The following is a 20,154-nucleotide window of genomic DNA, read 5'->3' as shown; positions in this document are numbered from 1 at the left end:
ATTGAGATAGAGTGACTTCTATTTACTCACCAAGAAGGAAGATGTGAGATGCACACTCGGAATGATAAATATGAACTCAGGAATACAGGGTCCAGACGTAAAACCTCTGGGTACAGGGTTCCAAGCCCTGGCCCAGTCATGCAAATTTCTGCCAAAAATAGTTTCGGTTATGTCTAAATAATCATATTTATAACCATCATTTTGGTATCAAAATACATGTAACCACCATTAACCAACTTCCAAACTATTTTCTTACATCCATATAAGGATAATAAGTGTTCCAAAATCATGTTGATTATATATATACACAAAATTCATCATAAGAAGCAGTTCTCTATCTCATAAAGAACACAAAATAGCAAGGTTACTTTCTGTATTTCAGATTTAGAAGCGGACTGACTTCTAAATTGTCATTCTTGGATTATCCCAAATCTAACTTCATAATACCCTAAGCTATAAGGTCGAAATCACAGACTTTGGAAGTGATTGCAATCACAATCCTAAAAATTATCCAAATATATTGATATTCTCAAGGCCCCAAATCTAACAATAGTTGGGGTAAGTAGTAGAGGTGGTAAAAATTTTTATATTTATGTGACTATTTATGGATGTTTGATTAACTAATAGACTGATTATTGGGTTTCAAGGTGGGTTTGTTTTGTTTGATCTATGGGGTAGCCTCATCTAACTTGTTTAGGCAATATCCTATTTGATGGTAGCTTAAATCGAACATCCAGACATTATTTATAACTCATCTATAAACCACTAAGGATGTATTCCTTAAAGAGGTGAGTCTACTACTCACAATTGCGTCAAAGGAATCATGATATTCTTTATTAGGTTATCATGTGTATTTTAAGGAGACTAGAATGAAACACTTTTCTTCACGTACAACAACAACATTCCAACATTTTATTAACACATGGTTCCCATATATAGCTCCCAAAATGGATCAATACTCATTTGGTCTCTCTAACCTAACCTACCTTATCCAATCAATTATTGGCTCTACTTCAAGTATTACAGAAGAAATGTATCATATCAGTTTATAACACACAACAAATTCACCTTTCAAGATTTATTTCTAAACTTGTAACATATTTGCAATGTTATTGTCTCCTTGGAAAAACGGATGATAAATCCTTACTCCTTCTTGGTAAAACGGCGTTTGCATTTCTATCATACGCGACACCTACACAACCACCATCATCCTTAGCATCATCAAAATACATATGCATGTATGTATGTATGTATGTATGTATGTATGTATAGAAAGAGAGAGAGACATACAGCCCGACGAAAAGCAAACATTTCCTCTTTTCCAGAAAGCATGGAAATGATGCCAGCTGGCGCACCTCCTGAACCAATATTTCCCTCTGCTAAAACATCACGTCTTAGCTTTGAGCCTTCTGTCTCTGTTTCAAATTGGAAACTGCTTACAAAATAAAAACATTTCCAAATTTTTAATAAACACTAATGTTACATATATATATAAATTTTTTATATTTCTTATTTTATAACAACATAAAAAAAGACTTGCCTTTCTAAATCAAAAAGCGTTCCCTCTTCTGTTCCTTGAAATAGTTCATCAATGGAAGAAGCTGCCGAACAGTATAAACAGCAATGATGATTGTATAATTCATCAACCAGAATTATAAATCTCCGAGCCTGAAATTAATTAAATTACCTAAATAAACATTATACAAAAAAATAGAAAAATAATTAAATATTTTATTATTTTATGTTTTTAACCTTGTCACGAATCTGCATACTCATCATCGGAATGTCTGAGATGAAAACCGTATGATAATTCTTAGCCACAGCTATATAATCTGCTGCCCCTACCTAATTTCATTTTTATTATTCAATATTTATAAAATCAAAATGTAAATTTTCAAATAAATAAATAAATAATTATAAATTATACCGGACGACCACATAAATATTCAAATGTAAACTTGGCTACTCCATTACAGCTTTCAGGGACTTCAAGTTTTCTGTGTAAATTGCAATGATAATATCACTCATCAAGATTCAAGAACAATATATAAAAAAATAAAAATAAAAACAATTACCATTTTAAACTTTTTTAATTAATATTTACCTCCCAAACATTACTGATATGGTTTCAGATTTGACTTGTTGACCATAACTTTGTACAATTTCATTCCACATATTCTCATATTTCTCAGTTGCAATACTGTTTAAAGGATAAAAGTAGGTCACCTACATAAAAATAAAATACTTTTTTACCATTATATGTTATTAAAAGATAAAATAATATATATAAATATTAAATTCTCACCCGATTTATAGATCTTTGTGATATTAAACGACGATAATCAGTTTCACTTCCAATTAAAACAGTTTCACAATGTTGTTCCATTTTATCAAGAAGCTTCAAAAATATCTCCCATTGCATACCATCCTAAATAAAGATTAAAAAAATGGGATTTTAGTATTTTAAATATATAAATTAATAAATTATTAATTCTCACTTGATTCAAGTCACTAGGTGCTCTGTTACTAGTGGCAACAAGAACAGTTCCAGTGGTTAACAATCTACTTATGATTCCAGATAAAGCCACAATAGCAAACACATCAACGGTTTGGATTTCATCAAAGCATAGAATGCAAGATCCTTTTTGGTCAATGATTTGGTCAACGAGGAATTTATCTGCTACAGCTGGAAGAATGTTTTTCATTTGCATTTCTTCTTTGTAGCTTTCTTCTGAAGCTACCCATTCTTTAACTTTAGTGTCAAATGGAAGATTCATTATCCAATTAGCGATAGTTGACTGCATTGACTTTTCCTTTACTTGATTCTTCCATAATTTATGCATTCGCTCATTTATCTCTAACATAGCTTCATGAAAGTGAAATCTCCTTCTATGTGTGACAATTCCTTTGGTGGAATTATAAAACATGTCCATAAGCATTGTCTTTCCTATAAGAATACTAAAAGTAAGATTAAAATTGAAGTTAAAACTTGAAACTTGAAACATAGAAATATTAAGAAATTGAAAGATTAACAATATGAATATACCACTTCCGACATTTCCATAGATGTATAATCCTTTAGGAGCTTGAGGAACAGTGGGACACTTTCCAACTAATGAATCTAACTTTCTTTCTCGATTTAGATATGAAACCCATTTCCCAACTCCAGGTTCTACATTCACAGGTTTTTTCCTGAAATTTGGTTAAGAAAATGATTAAAGTTGTGATTTTTCATACTTTCTAATGATGACTACTACTTACCTATCGAGCCATTTGCCTAAAAATCTGTTGTGTGATTTGTCGAGCGATTCAGTTCTTTGTTGTTTGCTCTTGGCTTCTTTTAGTAAAAGCTTGCGCCTTTCATTCTCACGGTTTTCTTCCCAGTTGGATAGTTTGACCTAGATATGGTATGAAATAGATCATTACAGGAATTATAAATTGAAAGATGAAACAATGATATGGCCTTGGGATTTCGAATTACATGATATTCTTGCATTTCTTTCTCATACTGCTGTAATCTTTGGAGTAAGTTATCGAGTTCCAAAGCGACTTTTTCTTGATAAGGATCGAATTGTAGTTGTCCTTCTTTGACAAGATTTTTATACTGTGTAAGTGGGCCTGAATTCAAACGAAATTGTATAAAGATTAGAAATTGCAATATGATCAGGTCCCTGGCATTACAATCTACCCCTAAAATCACACTAGTGTATGATTATATGATTATACTTCCCCAATTGAAACAAACACATGTCAATTTGATTACAATTAGATATACCTGGATTCGGGGAAGTTGAAAATTGATGGTGATCGGAGTAGATGCGAAGAGCATTGATTCGAAAACAGGAGGTCCGGCGTCCAGCAGCAAACCCTAGAGAGCGAAATGATGAAATTAGGCGACTCATAATCGTTGGCGTCTTTATGTGAAGAAATGGGGTTTTGTTCTTGGATCATTCGGAAAGAAAGGGCGATCGCCATTGATGGGTTGATTTTATAGGTAGAGAAGAGGATGCAAGGTTCCACCATCTCTGAAAGAAATTTGCAGGGGACGTGGCCAATGGTCCGACCATCCAGTTCTTCCAATATGTTACGTCGCGAGAGCTCCTACTGCCTAACATCTACAACGGTACAACTTTTGATGCACAAAATATACATGACATATCATATGTGGTTTATTACTTAATTTTTCTCCATTTTTTTTTTTTTTAGTTTTTTTCGTTGTAATAATTTTCATCAAATAATATATAACACAAATAGAAAAAACTAAAATTAAAGTTAAACAATAAAGGTTTAAAAAATCAAAATTAGACAATAAATATAAAACGTAGCAACGGGCAAGTGTTATTTTGTATGGTTTTTTGCTTGAATCTAGAAAAAAACATGAACGAAATCGTAAATGAGCTAACAAAATCGCATATGAGGCCATGCATTCTATGATTTCGTTTTTCATTTTACCTTTTTTACTGCTAAGTTTTTTAGCATGCGAACAAAAGACTACATGTCAGGGTAACTATAAAAGTCCATTGTCACAAAATATGGAAACTACTTAGTCTTTTAAAATGTCTATGTGGTAAATTATTCGCAACGACTACATTCGGACATTGGTCGGAAGTACCGGTATTGGTAGGTGACCCAATTGATAATGAGTCAATTTCTTTATATGTCGATTGGGCTAATTTTGATTTTGTATGTATATTTTCTTTTTGACAAACATTAAACTAGTTTTACTTTAGAATTTCTAATATAATGTTCACAAAAGTATAGAATCATGCTTCCCATTTATTATAACAATAGTGAGCGTAGGTTATGAGTTACTTGCACTTGAAGACACTACATTAAATCCTCCGTAATAAATAAAGAATTTTTTGTTATATGTCATATATTTTTTTTTTCATTTTGGGAATATCGTATGCTAATGCCTAAGAATTAGGGGTGACAAATTGGACAACCGTGTCTTGTTTTTAGCTGACACGACATGAATCGACAATTTTTATATGACACAAACACGACACAGTATGATGTCATGTTTTCTTTTACTAGCATAAAAACGACCAAAATAAAACACGATAAAACAAACAACACGTCAACACATGAGAAAGATAAAGTAAAATAAACCTTTACTTTAATAATTCAAATTTAATCTTACAAAACATGTCAATCACATGTTAATATTTTAACAATTTCATGTCGAATCTTGAACACGAACACGACACAACATCGTGTTTGTTACACTTGACACAAACACAAAATTGAATTTGAATTTCATTTCGTGTCATGTATTTTTGTTATAACAGGTCATAGATTGCTACCCGTACTAAGAATATCTAGGCACGTCATGGACAATGAAGTTGATATATTTTTATTTTTTGTTTTTTTTTTAAAGAAAGTTATTTAAATATTGCAATATATGTTATATTATTTAACAACTAACTATACTTCCGACTACACGTCCCAAGATTGTAACAAATACATTGTTTTTCACGATCGGTAAAACCTTGTCTAATTCTAAATAACATCTTTTAAATGGTCTCCTTCAATCGTAAGTTTATCAACAACCTTAACGACACTATTTATCCATTTTCTGCAACTTTTGTTTCCTAATTCCTACTATTAGTGACCCATTTGATCCTTTATTTAATCTTTCCTAAGAGAGCCCCTACATGTTTATGGTGGTGCTATTTGAGTCCGTTTCTTGGTCTTCTTCAGTATCATCATAGCTTCAAAAATATAATCGGACATCATAGATGGAAATAGTCCACCAAGATAAAATTTCGGATCATTTGGGCCGACATCAAATAGTGGAATAAGAATATAACAATGACATTGTTTGTCTTCACAATGAAATAACTCATAATCGATGAATCCTTCAAATCATTTCCCTTTTGAGTTCATATTGAACGACCTAGGAGAAAAAAAGAATCAAAATTAAACTTCTTATATAGATCGAAAACTTATATGCAATTGTTAGCCCGGCTATAGTCGCAAACTTCGCAAGAATGTATTAGTTTTGAGAGCATCATTTGCATGCTTAAATGATTTGTGAGGCCATACATTTATTTGCGTTGTTTATAGATATTTTAAGTTGTTAAAATAGTAGAACAACAAATAATTGCAAATCAATTTATACTCGTTGGGTAATGTTTTATGGTAAAGTACAATTCATGCTCATTGGGTGGTGTTATCAATTTATACTCCGGAATTTAAGTCACTTATGGGATATAGGTGCAATTAGGATTAGTTTTAGAAGTAGATTATATGTAACATCCTAAAATTTACAAAAAGATGTTTCATTTTACAATAGATTAACCCAATTTAAAACTTTGTTTCAAAAACCATTGAATAATATTTTATTGAATTAAAACCATACATTATCATAGTTAAGTTCACAAAACCGGTGAAACGAATATCTTTAATGCGTGTGTACAGTCCCGTCAAGCTCTTCTCACGAACGACATGCAAAATGATTAATCCACAACTATAAGCATAAAGCTTAATGAGTTTCCCAATATACAACATATTCTACTATACATATAGTGCATCCACATACAATCCTCGACTCTAGTACTGAGCAACCAAAACTCCTAACCACATACATATATCATACATAACAAGCCCATCCCAAGAGTTCACGGGCCCAATCCAACTCACATAACGAGCCCCGCCCAACCATGCATAACGGGGCCCGCCCAACCATACATAATGGGCCATGCCCAATGAGTAAACAAGCCCAACCCAAACTACATTGTGAGGAGCTAGTTCTTGGCCTTCTGTGCTATTGCTAATGGCCAAATCCTGGTCTTCCATACAATGTCAAATCCATACATAGTCAGAATCAGATAAGACATTCGAATAGATGATCCACCCAAAAGCAATAAATCAAACAAAAACCATGCAGTCGGGCATTAGACCAGAAGTTCTCAGGCTATCCAACTTAACTGCATACAATCCCTTAGGGTAGACATTCAACAACCAGTCAATACTTACTTTACAAAGGGCTTCATTACACCAAAAGTAGACCAAAATGTCAAAATGTGACATTTAACTCATGCTTCAAGAGATGATCACCTTCCTTCAAGCACCCAAAATGGTACATTTCCATAAAATATGAAAGGAGGAGAAGGGAAAGAGAGAAGGGGCTATGTAACATCCCAAAAATACGGGCCAAAAATTTCATTTTAAATACGTTATTAGAAAACCAACAGTGTAATAAAACATCTGTAATATCATTTCATGTCAAAACCAAGTAGAAATAATCAAAACATGTTATCATAAAACAATATCAGAGTGTAATCCCAAAGATCTCATGTGCGGAAAACCATAGTGTGATGCGATTCAATCGAGCCGGCTCCTTACCTTTAAAAACGAGTACCTGAAACCAAAACTGTAAACCGTAAGCACAAAGCTTAGTGAGTTCCCCCATCATACCGCATACCATACAATCACATAACATACATATATTGTCAGGCATATCTGGGTGCCAGACCTACCCCTTCGGTCCTCTCGACTGGATACTGCCTAGCATATCTGGGTGTTGGCCTCCCCTTCGGTCCTGTCGACCGGATACTACCTAGCATATCTGGGTGTTGGCCTCCCCTCCGGTCCTGTTGACCGGATACTGCCTAGCATATATGGGTGTTGGCCTCCCCTTCGGTCCTGTCGACCGGATACTGGGGACTATTTCACCCCTCTACTACTACCACATAACATGTATCACATAATCATATTCTATCTAGCATGACTGGGTATGACTACCCCTTCGGCCCTGTCGACCGGTGATCTTGGGGACTATCTCCCCTACAGCTACTAGCATATACATATCATACTAGCACATAACGTATCAGGTAATAGCAAGCCTAGATGATATCACAAAGACAATCATCTAACATACGACTCCTACTGGTGGGCTGATATTGTGGCCTTAGACCCACCGCTACTGGAAGGTAACTCACCTCACACTGCTGAAGTCCCGAAGACACAATCCCACACTTGCTGAAGTCCCGCAGACTCGACTCAGCTACTGGCTGACAGATTCCCGAACTATCAACACCAAAATAACACCCAATTAATAATTGGGTCCCAATACATAACCATAAGTATATTCTTTGGGTAATTACTACATTACCCCTAACTTGGCTTATTCAAGCCCAAGGCCCAATCCGTAGGCCCAAAGTCAATTAGAAATCAAAGCCCAACACATGGCCCAATTTTCCAAATTGGGCCTAGGCCTATACATGGTCTCATTCTAAGGCCCAACATCATATAATCATTAAGGCCCAAACTATGTCCCATCTATGGCCTAATTTTCCAAATTGGGCCCAAACCCCTTACATGGGCCTTACCCTAGGCCCACTAAATTACTCTAGACCATTTGCTTGATCTTAGATAGTCTATTTAATAACCCAATCATCAAGGTGTAACGACCAAAATTTCAAAACAATTAAAACTTTTCAAAAACCACTCATTTTAATAACGTTGTTACAAAAAGGTTTTCAATACATTATTTAACAGAGTATTTTCCCAGGTTCATATCATAAAACATCAGCGCGAGGAACGGTACGATCACGCCTTTGCCTTGTCACAGACTCCTGAGAACCTGAAAACGTAAAACCACAACTGTAAGCCCGAAAGCTTAGTGAGATACCCCCAAAATACCAACCACATATACGCCTTTCCAGGCCACGACCTTCCGGTCCAAAACATATCGCCTTCCGGCCCATAACGCAATGCCTTCCGGCCCATAACATATTGCCTTCCGGCCCACAGCATAATAAGCATACATATCAGCATAAAAGCGTACATAACCTAACAGGACATAGAACGACCCTGCATACCGGGTCACACCCCAGGTCTAGCAATCATACGCATAACACATAATCATATAACAGTTCACAGTCAGCAATCGATCAACAGACCACATAACATAGCATTACTCTATTCAAGATACCGGCCTAGCCGGTCACTTAGCATAACATCACCCTACGAATCAGTCAACATACTAAATGCACACATACGCCTTTCCAGGCCATGACCTTCCGGTCCACATAGCAATGCCTTCCGGCCCACAACATGTAATGCCTTCCGGCCTGCAACATATAACGCCTTCCGGCCCATATCATAACAACTGACAACCACCCGAATTTCCATCCGATAAAAGGTTGGCCTTGGTGCCATAAACCCTAGCGATATAGTGAGGATAACTCACCTCGAAACTGCCGACTGAACAGATAGCTCAAGCTGCTCCGATCACTGATACGATCTCCACCTCTGGACAGCCACCAATGCACTGAACTCAAACAATAAACAACAATTACCAAAATACCCCTGGAACCACTGGTCAACCCTTGGTCAAAGACAAGGTCAAAGTCAACCCCTGACTGACCCTACTCGCCGAGTCAACCCTATGACTCGCCGAGTCCCCATACTCAGAACTTCACTCAATCCGCGATCTAACTCGCCGAGTCACCCCGAGACTCGCCGAGTTCAACAACTCTGAGTCCACTCGCCCTCAACTCACCGATTCTCTAAGATTCCCTTTCTACACGTCGAGTATCCCCCTTGACTCGACGAGTTCCTCCTGGAAGAATCGCGGGGCCACCCCGACTCAACTCGCCGAGTCTGAAGAACAACTCGGCGAGTCCCAGTTAATCTTCAAGCTACTCGCCGAGTCTGTTCATCGGACTCGGCGAGTCCATGCCATGCAACCGCTCAAACTGCTTTCTAAGGTCAGATCTGCTCCGACAATTCATAGGTCTGGCCTTCCTAGACTGGTTCATCACGTAAAGTCCTCATTTCGGTGCTCATAATACACCCCATGACTCATAATTTACATTTTGACCTAAGGCATAAGGATTCCAATCCAAAACCTCCATTGATTCCCGAAAAGCTCAGGCATGGGACATTCTGGACTTCCAAGGGTCCCAATATAGGGTTCCAATCGCTTGGGGGACTAAGGAAACACTCAATCTAGCCACAAAAGGGTTCAATAAACCCTAAATCCATATGCACATCAACATAGAAGGGAACAACTCGAAATATTACCTGAATAACGTTGCTCTGTGTCCCCAACCCTCAGAATATGGCTTCTCCTGTTGTTCCCTTAACCAAGCCTCCTCCTCCTTGCACAATAACACTTCCAAGATCAATAATGGTCTTCTACCTTGCTCCAGATGCTCACAATCGAATTAGGGTTTCTCTCAAAGGACTAGGGTGAACAATGACGGCCATAAGGCCCCTGATATATGTCCCAAACCTGGACGGTTAGGGTTTCGCTAAACAGCGCGGACTCGCCGAGTCCATATCCGGACTCGTCGAGTCCAGTTGCGAACCCGCGACCAGATCTGCGATCCTACTCGGCGAGTCTGAGCTCCAACTCGCCGAGTCCCCTCTTAAAACACCCAAAATCATAAATATAACAATACCTGGAATTCCGGGCTGTTACAACTCTCCCCCACTAGGACTAGACTTCGCCCTCGAAGTCTCACTCTGAAAATAGCTCCGGATGCTGCTCCCGCATCTCACGCTCCGGCTCCCAGGTCATTTCCGATCCCTTCCGGTGCTGCCACTGAACTAACACTAGAGGTATCTCCTTATTCCTCAGAACCTTGATCTTCCGATCTCTGATAGCCACTGGTCTCTTGGCATAATTCAGGCTCGCATCCACCTGAATGTCCTCTAATGGAACTACTGCCGTCTCATCGGCTATACACTTTCTCAATTGCGACACATGAAAAGTGTCGTGGATCTGTCTCAATTCCGTTGGCAACTCCAAACGGTAGGCCACCCGTCCTACCCTCGCAATCACACGAAAAAGGCCCAATATATCGGGGCCCCAACGTGCCCCTCTTCCTGAATCGAATCACTCCTTTCCAAGGAGAGACCTTCAGGAGTACGAAGTCGCCGACCTGAAACTCAAGCTCGGACCGGCGTCTGTCTGCATAACTTTTCTGTCGGCTCTGGGCGGCCATTAAGGACTTAATCCATTAAGTCTAATATTGCTTAGATTAATCTTTGCTAATGATTATTATTTAATATCTTAAGTTATTAAATAATTCTCGTGTGTGTGACCCGATTAATTCTTAAAGTTAGGATTTCATTGGCATTAGGGTTTTCCAATCAAAATATTAGCCCATTTATCAATTTGTTGGGCTTTTAGGTCAATTAGGGCTTTATTAGGCCTATTAAGCCCACTAAGACATTATTAAGCCCATTAGGGTTTTATTGGGTCCACTAGAGTCCATTAAGCTTCATTGGGCTCATTAGAGCTCCTTTGAGCCCATTAGGGCTTCTTTGGGCCCATTAGGGTTTCTGGCACCCCAAACGAATCAATCACAACACAATTAAGCACACCGCCACCCGACACAGCGGCCAGTGGTGGTTTTCAGTTTCTTTCCATTATTCAATTTCTAATTTACACTTTACAATGCCGACACTCAAAATAAACACATACACTAAACAACATAAACACACACACACAGCCACCTTGTGGTGGCCGGCGGCGGCAGAAACGGTGGCAGCCACCATGGTTGGCTGCCATGGTGGTTTCCGGCCAACAAGCACACCCTCCTATGTCCAGCAACACCAAAACACCCACTCTCTTGGGCTGAGCATGAAAAAGAACGCACCCATCAAGATCTTGCGATGGTGGCGGCGGCGACAAGCGACACCACGACGACAGTCAATGGCGGTAGCAACTTCTTGCAATAACAGCCACCACCTCATGGTGGTGACGGCGGTTCTTTCAATTCCTAGCCGGGAAACACACACCCACACATACATCGGCTGAGATACACACGGGAACTCCCCAACAGCCCCTTTGCGGTGGTGAACGGCGGCGACAACGGACTCCAACTGGCTGCGATCAAAGAAACGGGAGGAGGTGAATGGTGATGGAGGACGAACGTAACAGCAACCTCGTCCTCGACTGCTCTCCGGCGCACACAACTCCGACATCAGCGTTGTAGCGGCCGACGTGACTGAGGCAATGGCTGAAGATGAGGAACCGGCAACACCACATGCCCCGATGTGGTCTTCAGCTTCCTTGGCTTCATCGGAGGCAACAGATGGCGACGTCAGACTTGTAGGATCGGAGAATGGACGAAGAAAGAGGGGGGTGTCGGCTGAGAAGTCTCGCATGACGGCTGGAGGAGAATAATGCTAGGTTAGGGTTTCTTTTCTCCATGCGATGAGGGAAGGAATTCAAACTTATGCCCAAATTTACACTTCTGGTCCTTCCCCATCCATTCTTTTTCAAATGAACTCCAATAGTTACCATATAGCCCCCCCCCCCCCCCCCCCCCCCCCCCCGACAAATTTCTTTCCATCTAGGTACATAATTTACCATTTATACTCTGCCTTCTGAAACCCCTTTCAAATCAAGTCCAATAATTACCAAACACACCCTGACTTCTAAAAACTTTTCAAATTAAATCCAGAACTTACACTTTTAACCTCCAACTTCTAAATTGTGCCAATTAACTCCTCGAAACCAACATCCTGCATATATAATTATTTGTTTTAGGACTATGAGCCATTCATTAATTTATTTATTTATTTAATAAATAAACGGGGTTTTACAGGCTAAGGTTTATCAAAGGGGAAGATGGAGGCTGGAAGGAATACCCTAAACCTGGAGCTATAGTCTTTAAATATAGAAGAAGCCCTAATCTTCATGAGTTTGGGTTGCAGCTGTTGCCACGTCGTGGCATTCATCCAATTGTGTGTTCCTGAAATTGAGTTGTCACGTCGTGACACTGCATCCATCATATCGTGGCACAAAGTTTTTCCCAAAAACATTGTCTTTGATCTCTCTGAGCTGATCCACTCTAAAAAAGGATGTTACATTATATTTAGGTTTTTGGTTGATAGATATTCTTAAAATATGTTGATTTTAGTGAACTCCCAATAAACTATAACACCAAACTATGTTGGAAGTGTTGTACACCAAAATTGTTAGTAGTTGCCTTTATATCCTAATTCCTACACTCATCAAGGAGCTACAACCATGGGAGACTTTTCATGTGAACCAGGCAATGCCGCAATACTACAATCGTGTTAGACGAGTGCATATATTCATGCATATATTCATGAATTGAGTACAACAAATCAATGCATAGTTGCATACAGCCAATAACCATTACATTCAGGGAGCTAATTGTAAAGTGTGAACAATGAATCAAAAAATGGACAGAAAAATAAAAAAGTATATCAACTTTCCATAGAAATACATTAACAGATTTTCTACAGAGATGTATAACTTACGCAGTAAAAGTTGTACCTCAACTTCACTGCCTGTCCAACGTGCATACAAAAACAGCCAACCGCCGGACAATGTATCCTACTTCCGGCCAACAATGCGCCTTCAGATCACCGGAGCACAACAAATTGTACAATACAAGTTCCCGATGAATTCAATTTCCGTTAATCTTGTCATCGCAACCTGTGCTTTTCTCAAATTTCCCACTTCCAGAACCATATATGCTATCTTTGGGTGCTATGTACAGGTCATTGATGCATCTCTCTGCAACAAAGAACATGGCGCCGGAGAAACACCATTAACGAAACCAGATATGTGTTCACAGTTCCATTTCACCGTCGCCGGTAGACCCAACAAACTAACGTTTCTCATACATATTCCCCCAAAAGGAGCACCTTCGATCCCCAACAGCATAGGGGCTTTTCTCGAACCAAAACTCACCACATTCGTTATAAGTATACGATTTATCCTCGGAAGAGCTTTCCGATCCCAGCCGTCGTCAGGGTGGTCATCGGCGCCACGGCTGAACCTTAACGGGACCTTAACATTCTCCATTACAACATTCGTAATCGTGATGTTTTCGATATACCCACCTCTACCTTTATCTGTCTTGATTCGAATCCCAGCTGCTGAATTCCGAATGTGGAGATTCTCCACTGTGATGTTCGAAATCCCGCCGGACATTTCGCTTCCGATTCCAACTCCTGAGCACGTCGGAGTGGTGCCGGAGACTCGCCGGATAATGATATTGGAGCTTGGACGAGCCATGGAAATGCCGTATTGATCCCACCCGCTTTTCACAGCGACAAGATCATCTCCACTTTCAATGTAACAATCTTCGATGCAGACGTTTGTAGATGAATCTGGATCTATGCCATCGGTGTTCGGAGCATTTAGTGGAGCTAATATCGTCATGTCTTTAATTACAACATTACTGCAAATAAAAGGAAAAATTTTAAAGATCGAAACTTGAAAGCTTTGGTTTTGAAAAGTCAAAGAGGGTCAAACCTGCAGTAAACAGGGTGAATGGTCCAAAAGGGTGAATTGCGAAGGGTAAGATTGGAAATTAGAATGTTTCTTGAATTCATGATTTCAAGAAGGTGGCCTCTAGTGTGTTCCAAAGTTCTATTCCACCATAGGTCCCACCACATTTTACCACGTCCATCGATAGTTCCATTTTGCCCTTCAAAAAAAAAATCAACTTTTTGATTTTTTGTGGTCTATGAATCGAATTTAAGATTCAAATTTGATATGGGTTTACTTTAATTTTGTATAAAAAGAATAGTTTGTAGTTAAATCGAATAAACAAGAATATCAAGAAACAAATTCTTGATGAACATGATGAAAATACAAATCATGTCAAATTTTGTTTCTAAAAACTAAAATGATTCCTTTGATTGTAACCCTTTGATCTTGAACATGGGATTATTCTAGAATTGACATAATTATAAAAAAAAAATAATAATAAAATAGTAACCCAACGTAGACTGACTATCTGGGTTATTAGAACTTATTCGTTAATAAAATAGTATTTAAAAGCATATTGAATTATAGGTATGATTCTCTTTGTAGTGTGAGAGATAGGTATGATATGAATATTTTGGCCTAAAAAAAATCTTGTGATTCTCTTAATAAAGTAATGCTAAAGGTCATGATTTTCCACCACATATTAGTATTTAAATAATCAAAGAACCAAAGAAGTAATAATGACAATAGTTAATTAGTGGCAAGATTTGTCTATGGCAACGACAAGAAAAAGCTAACATAATCCTTAAAAATCAAATAATTCCTCATGATAACCAATAATACCGCAAAAAAAACATTATTAATTTAGTACACTCCATTTGTTCCACAAAGTATATGTGAAAGTAGAAATAAAATCATGCCAACTTTAGGTTCAAATATGAGAAATTTAATAATAATAATAATAATAATAATAATAATAATAATAATAATAATAAATCCAATGCACCACAAATCATTGATAGAATATAAAGATGTGCAAAAGGGGATCTGTGTTACCTGTAATGACAACATTTGTGAGACCATTACCATGAATGAGGCTTATATGTCTCCCTCCCAATCTTTCTCTCCCTCTTCCATAAGAAGGTAATGGCTCAATAATTGGCCATTCCTTTGGATCCTAAACCTCAAAGAAAACATCAAAATTAAAAAATTTATAATAAGTAAAAAGGTTAATACCACAACCGATTACAAAGAATATCATGTGACATGTAAAACAGATATACAGTTCGATTTTGTTTGCATAACGAAATGTGGTAAATATAATAGTGGAATTGTTGAAGTACAATCACTATTTATAAATTAAAATTAAAAAAAAAAAAAAAAAAAAAACCTTGCAAAATTGATAGTCTATTTTGGGAATAATTTACAAGATAGGCACTAATAGAAGTGATGATGGGCCATGTGAGTACAAAAAAGCAACTTTGCTATATTTAGGTGTACACATTTGACATTTCTAGCAAGACACTTTTAATAACTCTTAAATAATATTGAAATTAATAGTGCCTCTATCGCTAGCTAGTACAATTATTTGGCAACCAAAAAAGTATTAAGCATATTAAATTATCCAACCAAATTATATATAGAGAGTTACCCCCTTCTGATTTTTTGGACCAATTTGTAAGATTTTATGCATCTTTTTTAAAAAGGTGCCCATTAACCCACTATGCTTGCATGTATGGGCCCTACACAAAAGTCTTGTGAACTCCTTCATGCCTTAAAATTTGTAATAAGTAGTTTTTACTTTTTAGATCAAAATTAAAAGAATTTATGTTCGATTAAATAAGTATTTCTTGATCAAAATACCTTTTCCAACTTAAATCAAGTATTATATAAGATAATCTCAAGAACTTTGACTTGATTCAACATTGAAATTGCAACCAAAGAAGTATATGAAATAACATTCGATACCCTATTATTGTTCTAATCAAATTGTTATATAAAACATCATTAAGCAACTATTTATGACCCTTAAAAGTCAAAATTTTGACTTTTTTGAAATGACAAATAATAAAGTTCTACCAAGGAGATTAATTTCATGATGCTACAAGTTCCATGAGAGGTTGGAAGTAAAGTCGAAAGTCAGTAGAATGATTAAATTATTAATTTATTGTATAAACAGATGGCATGTGAAATTACCTCTGAACCCATGATGACAGCACCTTCTTCAAGAAACAATGTGAAATTACTCGTTAAATTGAAACTTCCGGTGACCCACCTCCCTCTAGGAACGTTCAACTGGGCCCCACCTTTCGCCTCAAAGCTCTTCATTTTCTTCATCGCTACCGAGAAAGCCGCCGTGTTCGACGTCACACCGTCACCGACGCCACCGAATTCGACAATCGACATCTTCAACTCCCTCGCCGGCAACGACCCATCACATGTATCCGACCCAGAAAAGTCAAGGGGGATACCGGGATCGGAAACGGGTCGTTCCGGGAATCCGGATTCGTTGGTGGTGATTTGAAGGCTGAGGATGACGACGAGGGTGAATAGAAGCAGCGGAAAAGCCCATGATGGTTTCTTCACGGCGGCGATTAGTTTATTGAGGATTGGGTATTCGCTCATGTCCATCATGATATTTGATGTGGATTGATTAATAAGACTTGCATGCGATGATCATGGCCGATTTAGGTGGATTTTGGGCGATGGATTCGGAGAAAAAGAAAGTGGGAATTTGGAGTTTTTGATTTGTTTTTGCTGTGTAATGAACGTGTGCGAATTGGGTTCATACAGAATAAGGACACAGAGAAGAGAGGCGGAAGGTGGGGATGGGTGATGAGCGAATTTTGTTTCGGTGACTCCGAAAGAAGACGAAAACGGTGCGTATAACGCATAGGCTTTTATGCACGGGAAAGAGACTACTAAGCTGCTCTACATTTTACTAATAATATTGAACTTATTATTCTAATAAGGATTAGAGTAAATTACATAAATGGTCCTTTGACTTGGTGTGATTAGTTACTTTTGTATTTTATATTTATTTTTCTTGCTCAACAAGTACTTATAATGTTTTTTATTACGATTTTAGTCCCTAGTAAACTAAAGATAGAAAGAATGATTTATCCTTAATTGAAATTTTTTAACAATTAACTTAATACTTACATTATTTATAAAATAAGAGGTCCACAAGTGCCTCTTCCCCTGTACCATATTTCAGCATCTGTCATAGTTACTCTATATTATTGTCATAACTAATGAAACTCCCCGAACAACCCATCAAACCATTATTTTTCAACAAATTTATATCAAAAACCAAAACAATTAGAAGCAAACATAGTCATTTAAATCAAAATCCACCTCTAAAGAACTTTAAGAACCCACAACAACCAAACAATTTAAAGAAATTACATATATGAACCTACAACATCTTATCCCACATCTACATACAAAATTAAATCAACAATCAGATATGGAATCAGAAAGCCACAAAGATATATGTGAAGAACATGATTCGAAAACGAAAAAAAAAATGTTAAATGATAATAATGCTTAGACTCACAACTTATGTGTTCTAGATATAACATTGGATCAAAGGCGAATTGGTTGATATAAGTTTAAATATATTTCAAATCGTTATGATAAATGATAAACCATTATACTCATTAGATTGAAAATAAAAAATTATGTTTCGTTAATATAGGCATACTTGCTTTCTTTAATTTTTGTTTGTTCATCTTTTTCTTTATACTATCACCATGCATCTTTTTAGAGTCAACCTACACATATTAGATCCCGAAATACAATAATCACCAAACAAATCAAAGGGAATATGAATTTCCAATTGAAAACAAATAAAAAAATAAACAAATGTTAAAATGTTTTTGAAATCCCAATTGAAAACGAATGATTAAATTATCATGAGTTTTCAATTCACTTAAAAAGAAATTTTCCTAGATCATGTTAACACCTTGTTTCGATTCGAATCATAATTCAGGGTCGTGGCCTAAGGATAATTATCATAAGGCTTTGGATCATGGGGAAAGAGAGGTGCAGACTCATTTGGATGTGAGAAATGTAGATTATGTGATCCAAGAGTTCGATTTGTGTTATGGAACCCAAGGGTTTAATGGTAAAGTGGTGGTTTGGTCCTTTTGTGAATTTAGGATTTAAGTTCGAAAGGTTTTAAGGCTAAGCAGAGTTGATAGGATTGTAGAGATTTTCATTACCTTTCCGTGGATATAAGGATCGTTGAAATCAGACATAGAACGAAGAAGTTATGGTCTTCAGAAGTTAGGTGGTTTTGGGGATAAGTCTAGTACGTTGGGCATACAGGGAGTACGCCGGGCGTATGTTAACATACTGTCGCGCATGTATTAAGCAAATAAATTTATCATTACTGGTTGCACTAAAAATATAGCACAATGAAGCAGGGTCGAATCCCCAGGGACACGCCCTAAAAGTCAATGCCTTTTTGCATCAAGCACACTCTAGTCAAAACATAAATTATTAATAAGGGCAATTTAAATTAAACTAAAAACTAAAAAAATGTGTTGATATTAAATTAAACGAAAATCAACGGTTTTAGCTCTGCTACGACTTTCCTAATCATGCAACTAATTCATATATGATTATTTGAGATACGTTCTATCTAAGATGGTAATGAGAAAAACTAACAAGCTCTAGTATAATTTTTTTATTTATCTAAATTAGTTAATAAAAAACAAGCTCTTTGAATTAACCATAACTTTTTACTATTCAATTAAACAAGCTCTTAATTAAATCATAAAAATTCCATCAAGTTCTTTGCAAAATTCTCAGCAATACCCAAAACTTTTCACAAGCTCGGAAGCGTAGATGTATGATTTTTACAGTTTATATCAGAGTTAAATCCCAAAACGAAACCAATCTGATAATTGTTACTTCTTACCAGTTGACGAGAACAATTACGGATTATGTTAACTGATTAACTGGAATGATAAAACCCTAGTTAGGTGATCAGACTAACAAGAATTAAAATCAAACATTCATTAAGCTCAAAACTGAAAAATATAAATAGAAACACAAAATTAACAAAAATCAGATCTGAAACTAATCACATGAAAAATACTAATCAAGGTTGTAAAAATCGTTCGATGGTAACTTGACGCTCGACTGACGATAAACAATTAATCGGACTAGGTGGGGATTAATCGGGGACCCTTAATTATTAATAAAATTATTTAAAAAAATAATATTTCCTAAAAAAATAAGTATTTGAAAATTTAAAATTTTGAAAATTTTAATTTAATATTTTAAATTTTGGAATTTTATTTTAATATTTTAAAATTTGAAAGCTTAAAATTTTGAAAATTTAAAATTTTGGTGTAATGTTTGAAAATTAAAATTTTTTGAATTTTTAAAAAAATCCCGCCTATGACCGCCAAGCAATTAATCGGCCGCCAAGGCCGATTTCTATAACACTGGTACTAGTCTATACAAAACTGAAAACTAAAATTTAGCTATACATTGCCAAAAACGAAATCAAACTAGATAAAAGAAACATTTACTGATCAATCTTCTAAACTAAACAGATAAGATGATTCACAGTCTTCAGATCTTCAAAAGTCGCCAAAAGAATTCAAAAAGCGCCTTATGAAGTGGTTTTCTTCGTCTGGAATCGTCCAACCCTTACAACTGATTATGAGGGTTGCATTTATACTCAAGGTGGAAGCTTTCGAAACAAGAATATGCAAACATGCGATCACATGTATTGAGACTACGATCACAGCTTCTAAAGATAACGCATCTCGGGCCTTTTTAATGAATCTGGATGCTTTTCTGTAGTTTTTGGCAAAGTTGTGATCACATATGGCAAAGTTGCAATCGTATGTTTTGAGTTTTTACTCCCAGATGAATTTTTGGCACTAAAAAACTTCGAAGAAAAGTTACGAGCAAAGTTG

General features: G+C 36.8%; 2 protein-coding genes across 2 annotated transcripts; both read right to left on the bottom strand.

The window, feature by feature from the left end:
- Positions 1-889: 889 nt before the first annotated feature.
- On the bottom strand, positions 890-4,118 carry LOC145057355 (AFG1-like ATPase family protein). The gene is made up of 12 exons (XM_079005171.1): positions 3,776-4,118; positions 3,482-3,618; positions 3,262-3,398; positions 3,047-3,192; positions 2,499-2,947; positions 2,306-2,428; positions 2,105-2,226; positions 1,928-1,997; positions 1,753-1,845; positions 1,541-1,668; positions 1,291-1,432; positions 890-1,192 (listed from the first exon to the last, which is right to left on the bottom strand). Exons 1-12 carry the CDS (start codon positions 3,900-3,902, stop codon positions 1,085-1,087), a joined length of 1,782 nt encoding a protein of 593 aa, XP_078861297.1. The 5' UTR covers positions 3,903-4,118; the 3' UTR covers positions 890-1,084.
- Positions 4,119-13,034: 8,916 nt separating this feature from the next.
- On the bottom strand, positions 13,035-17,132 carry LOC145057348 (Pectin lyase-like superfamily protein). The gene is made up of 4 exons (XM_079005163.1): positions 16,412-17,132; positions 15,272-15,392; positions 14,258-14,432; positions 13,035-14,183 (listed from the first exon to the last, which is right to left on the bottom strand). The coding sequence occupies exons 1-4, from the start codon at positions 16,847-16,849 to the stop codon at positions 13,487-13,489; spliced, it is 1,431 nt and encodes a 476-aa protein (XP_078861289.1). The 5' UTR covers positions 16,850-17,132; the 3' UTR covers positions 13,035-13,486.
- Positions 17,133-20,154: the final 3,022 nt, after the last annotated feature.

The sequence above is a fragment of the Lactuca serriola genome, chromosome 6 (assembly GCF_051521515.1).
Source record: "Lactuca serriola cultivar US96UC23 chromosome 6, Lser_US96UC23_V15, whole genome shotgun sequence".
Taxonomy (NCBI): domain Eukaryota; kingdom Viridiplantae; phylum Streptophyta; class Magnoliopsida; order Asterales; family Asteraceae; genus Lactuca; species Lactuca serriola.
This window is presented reverse-complemented; position numbering and strand designations above follow the sequence as displayed.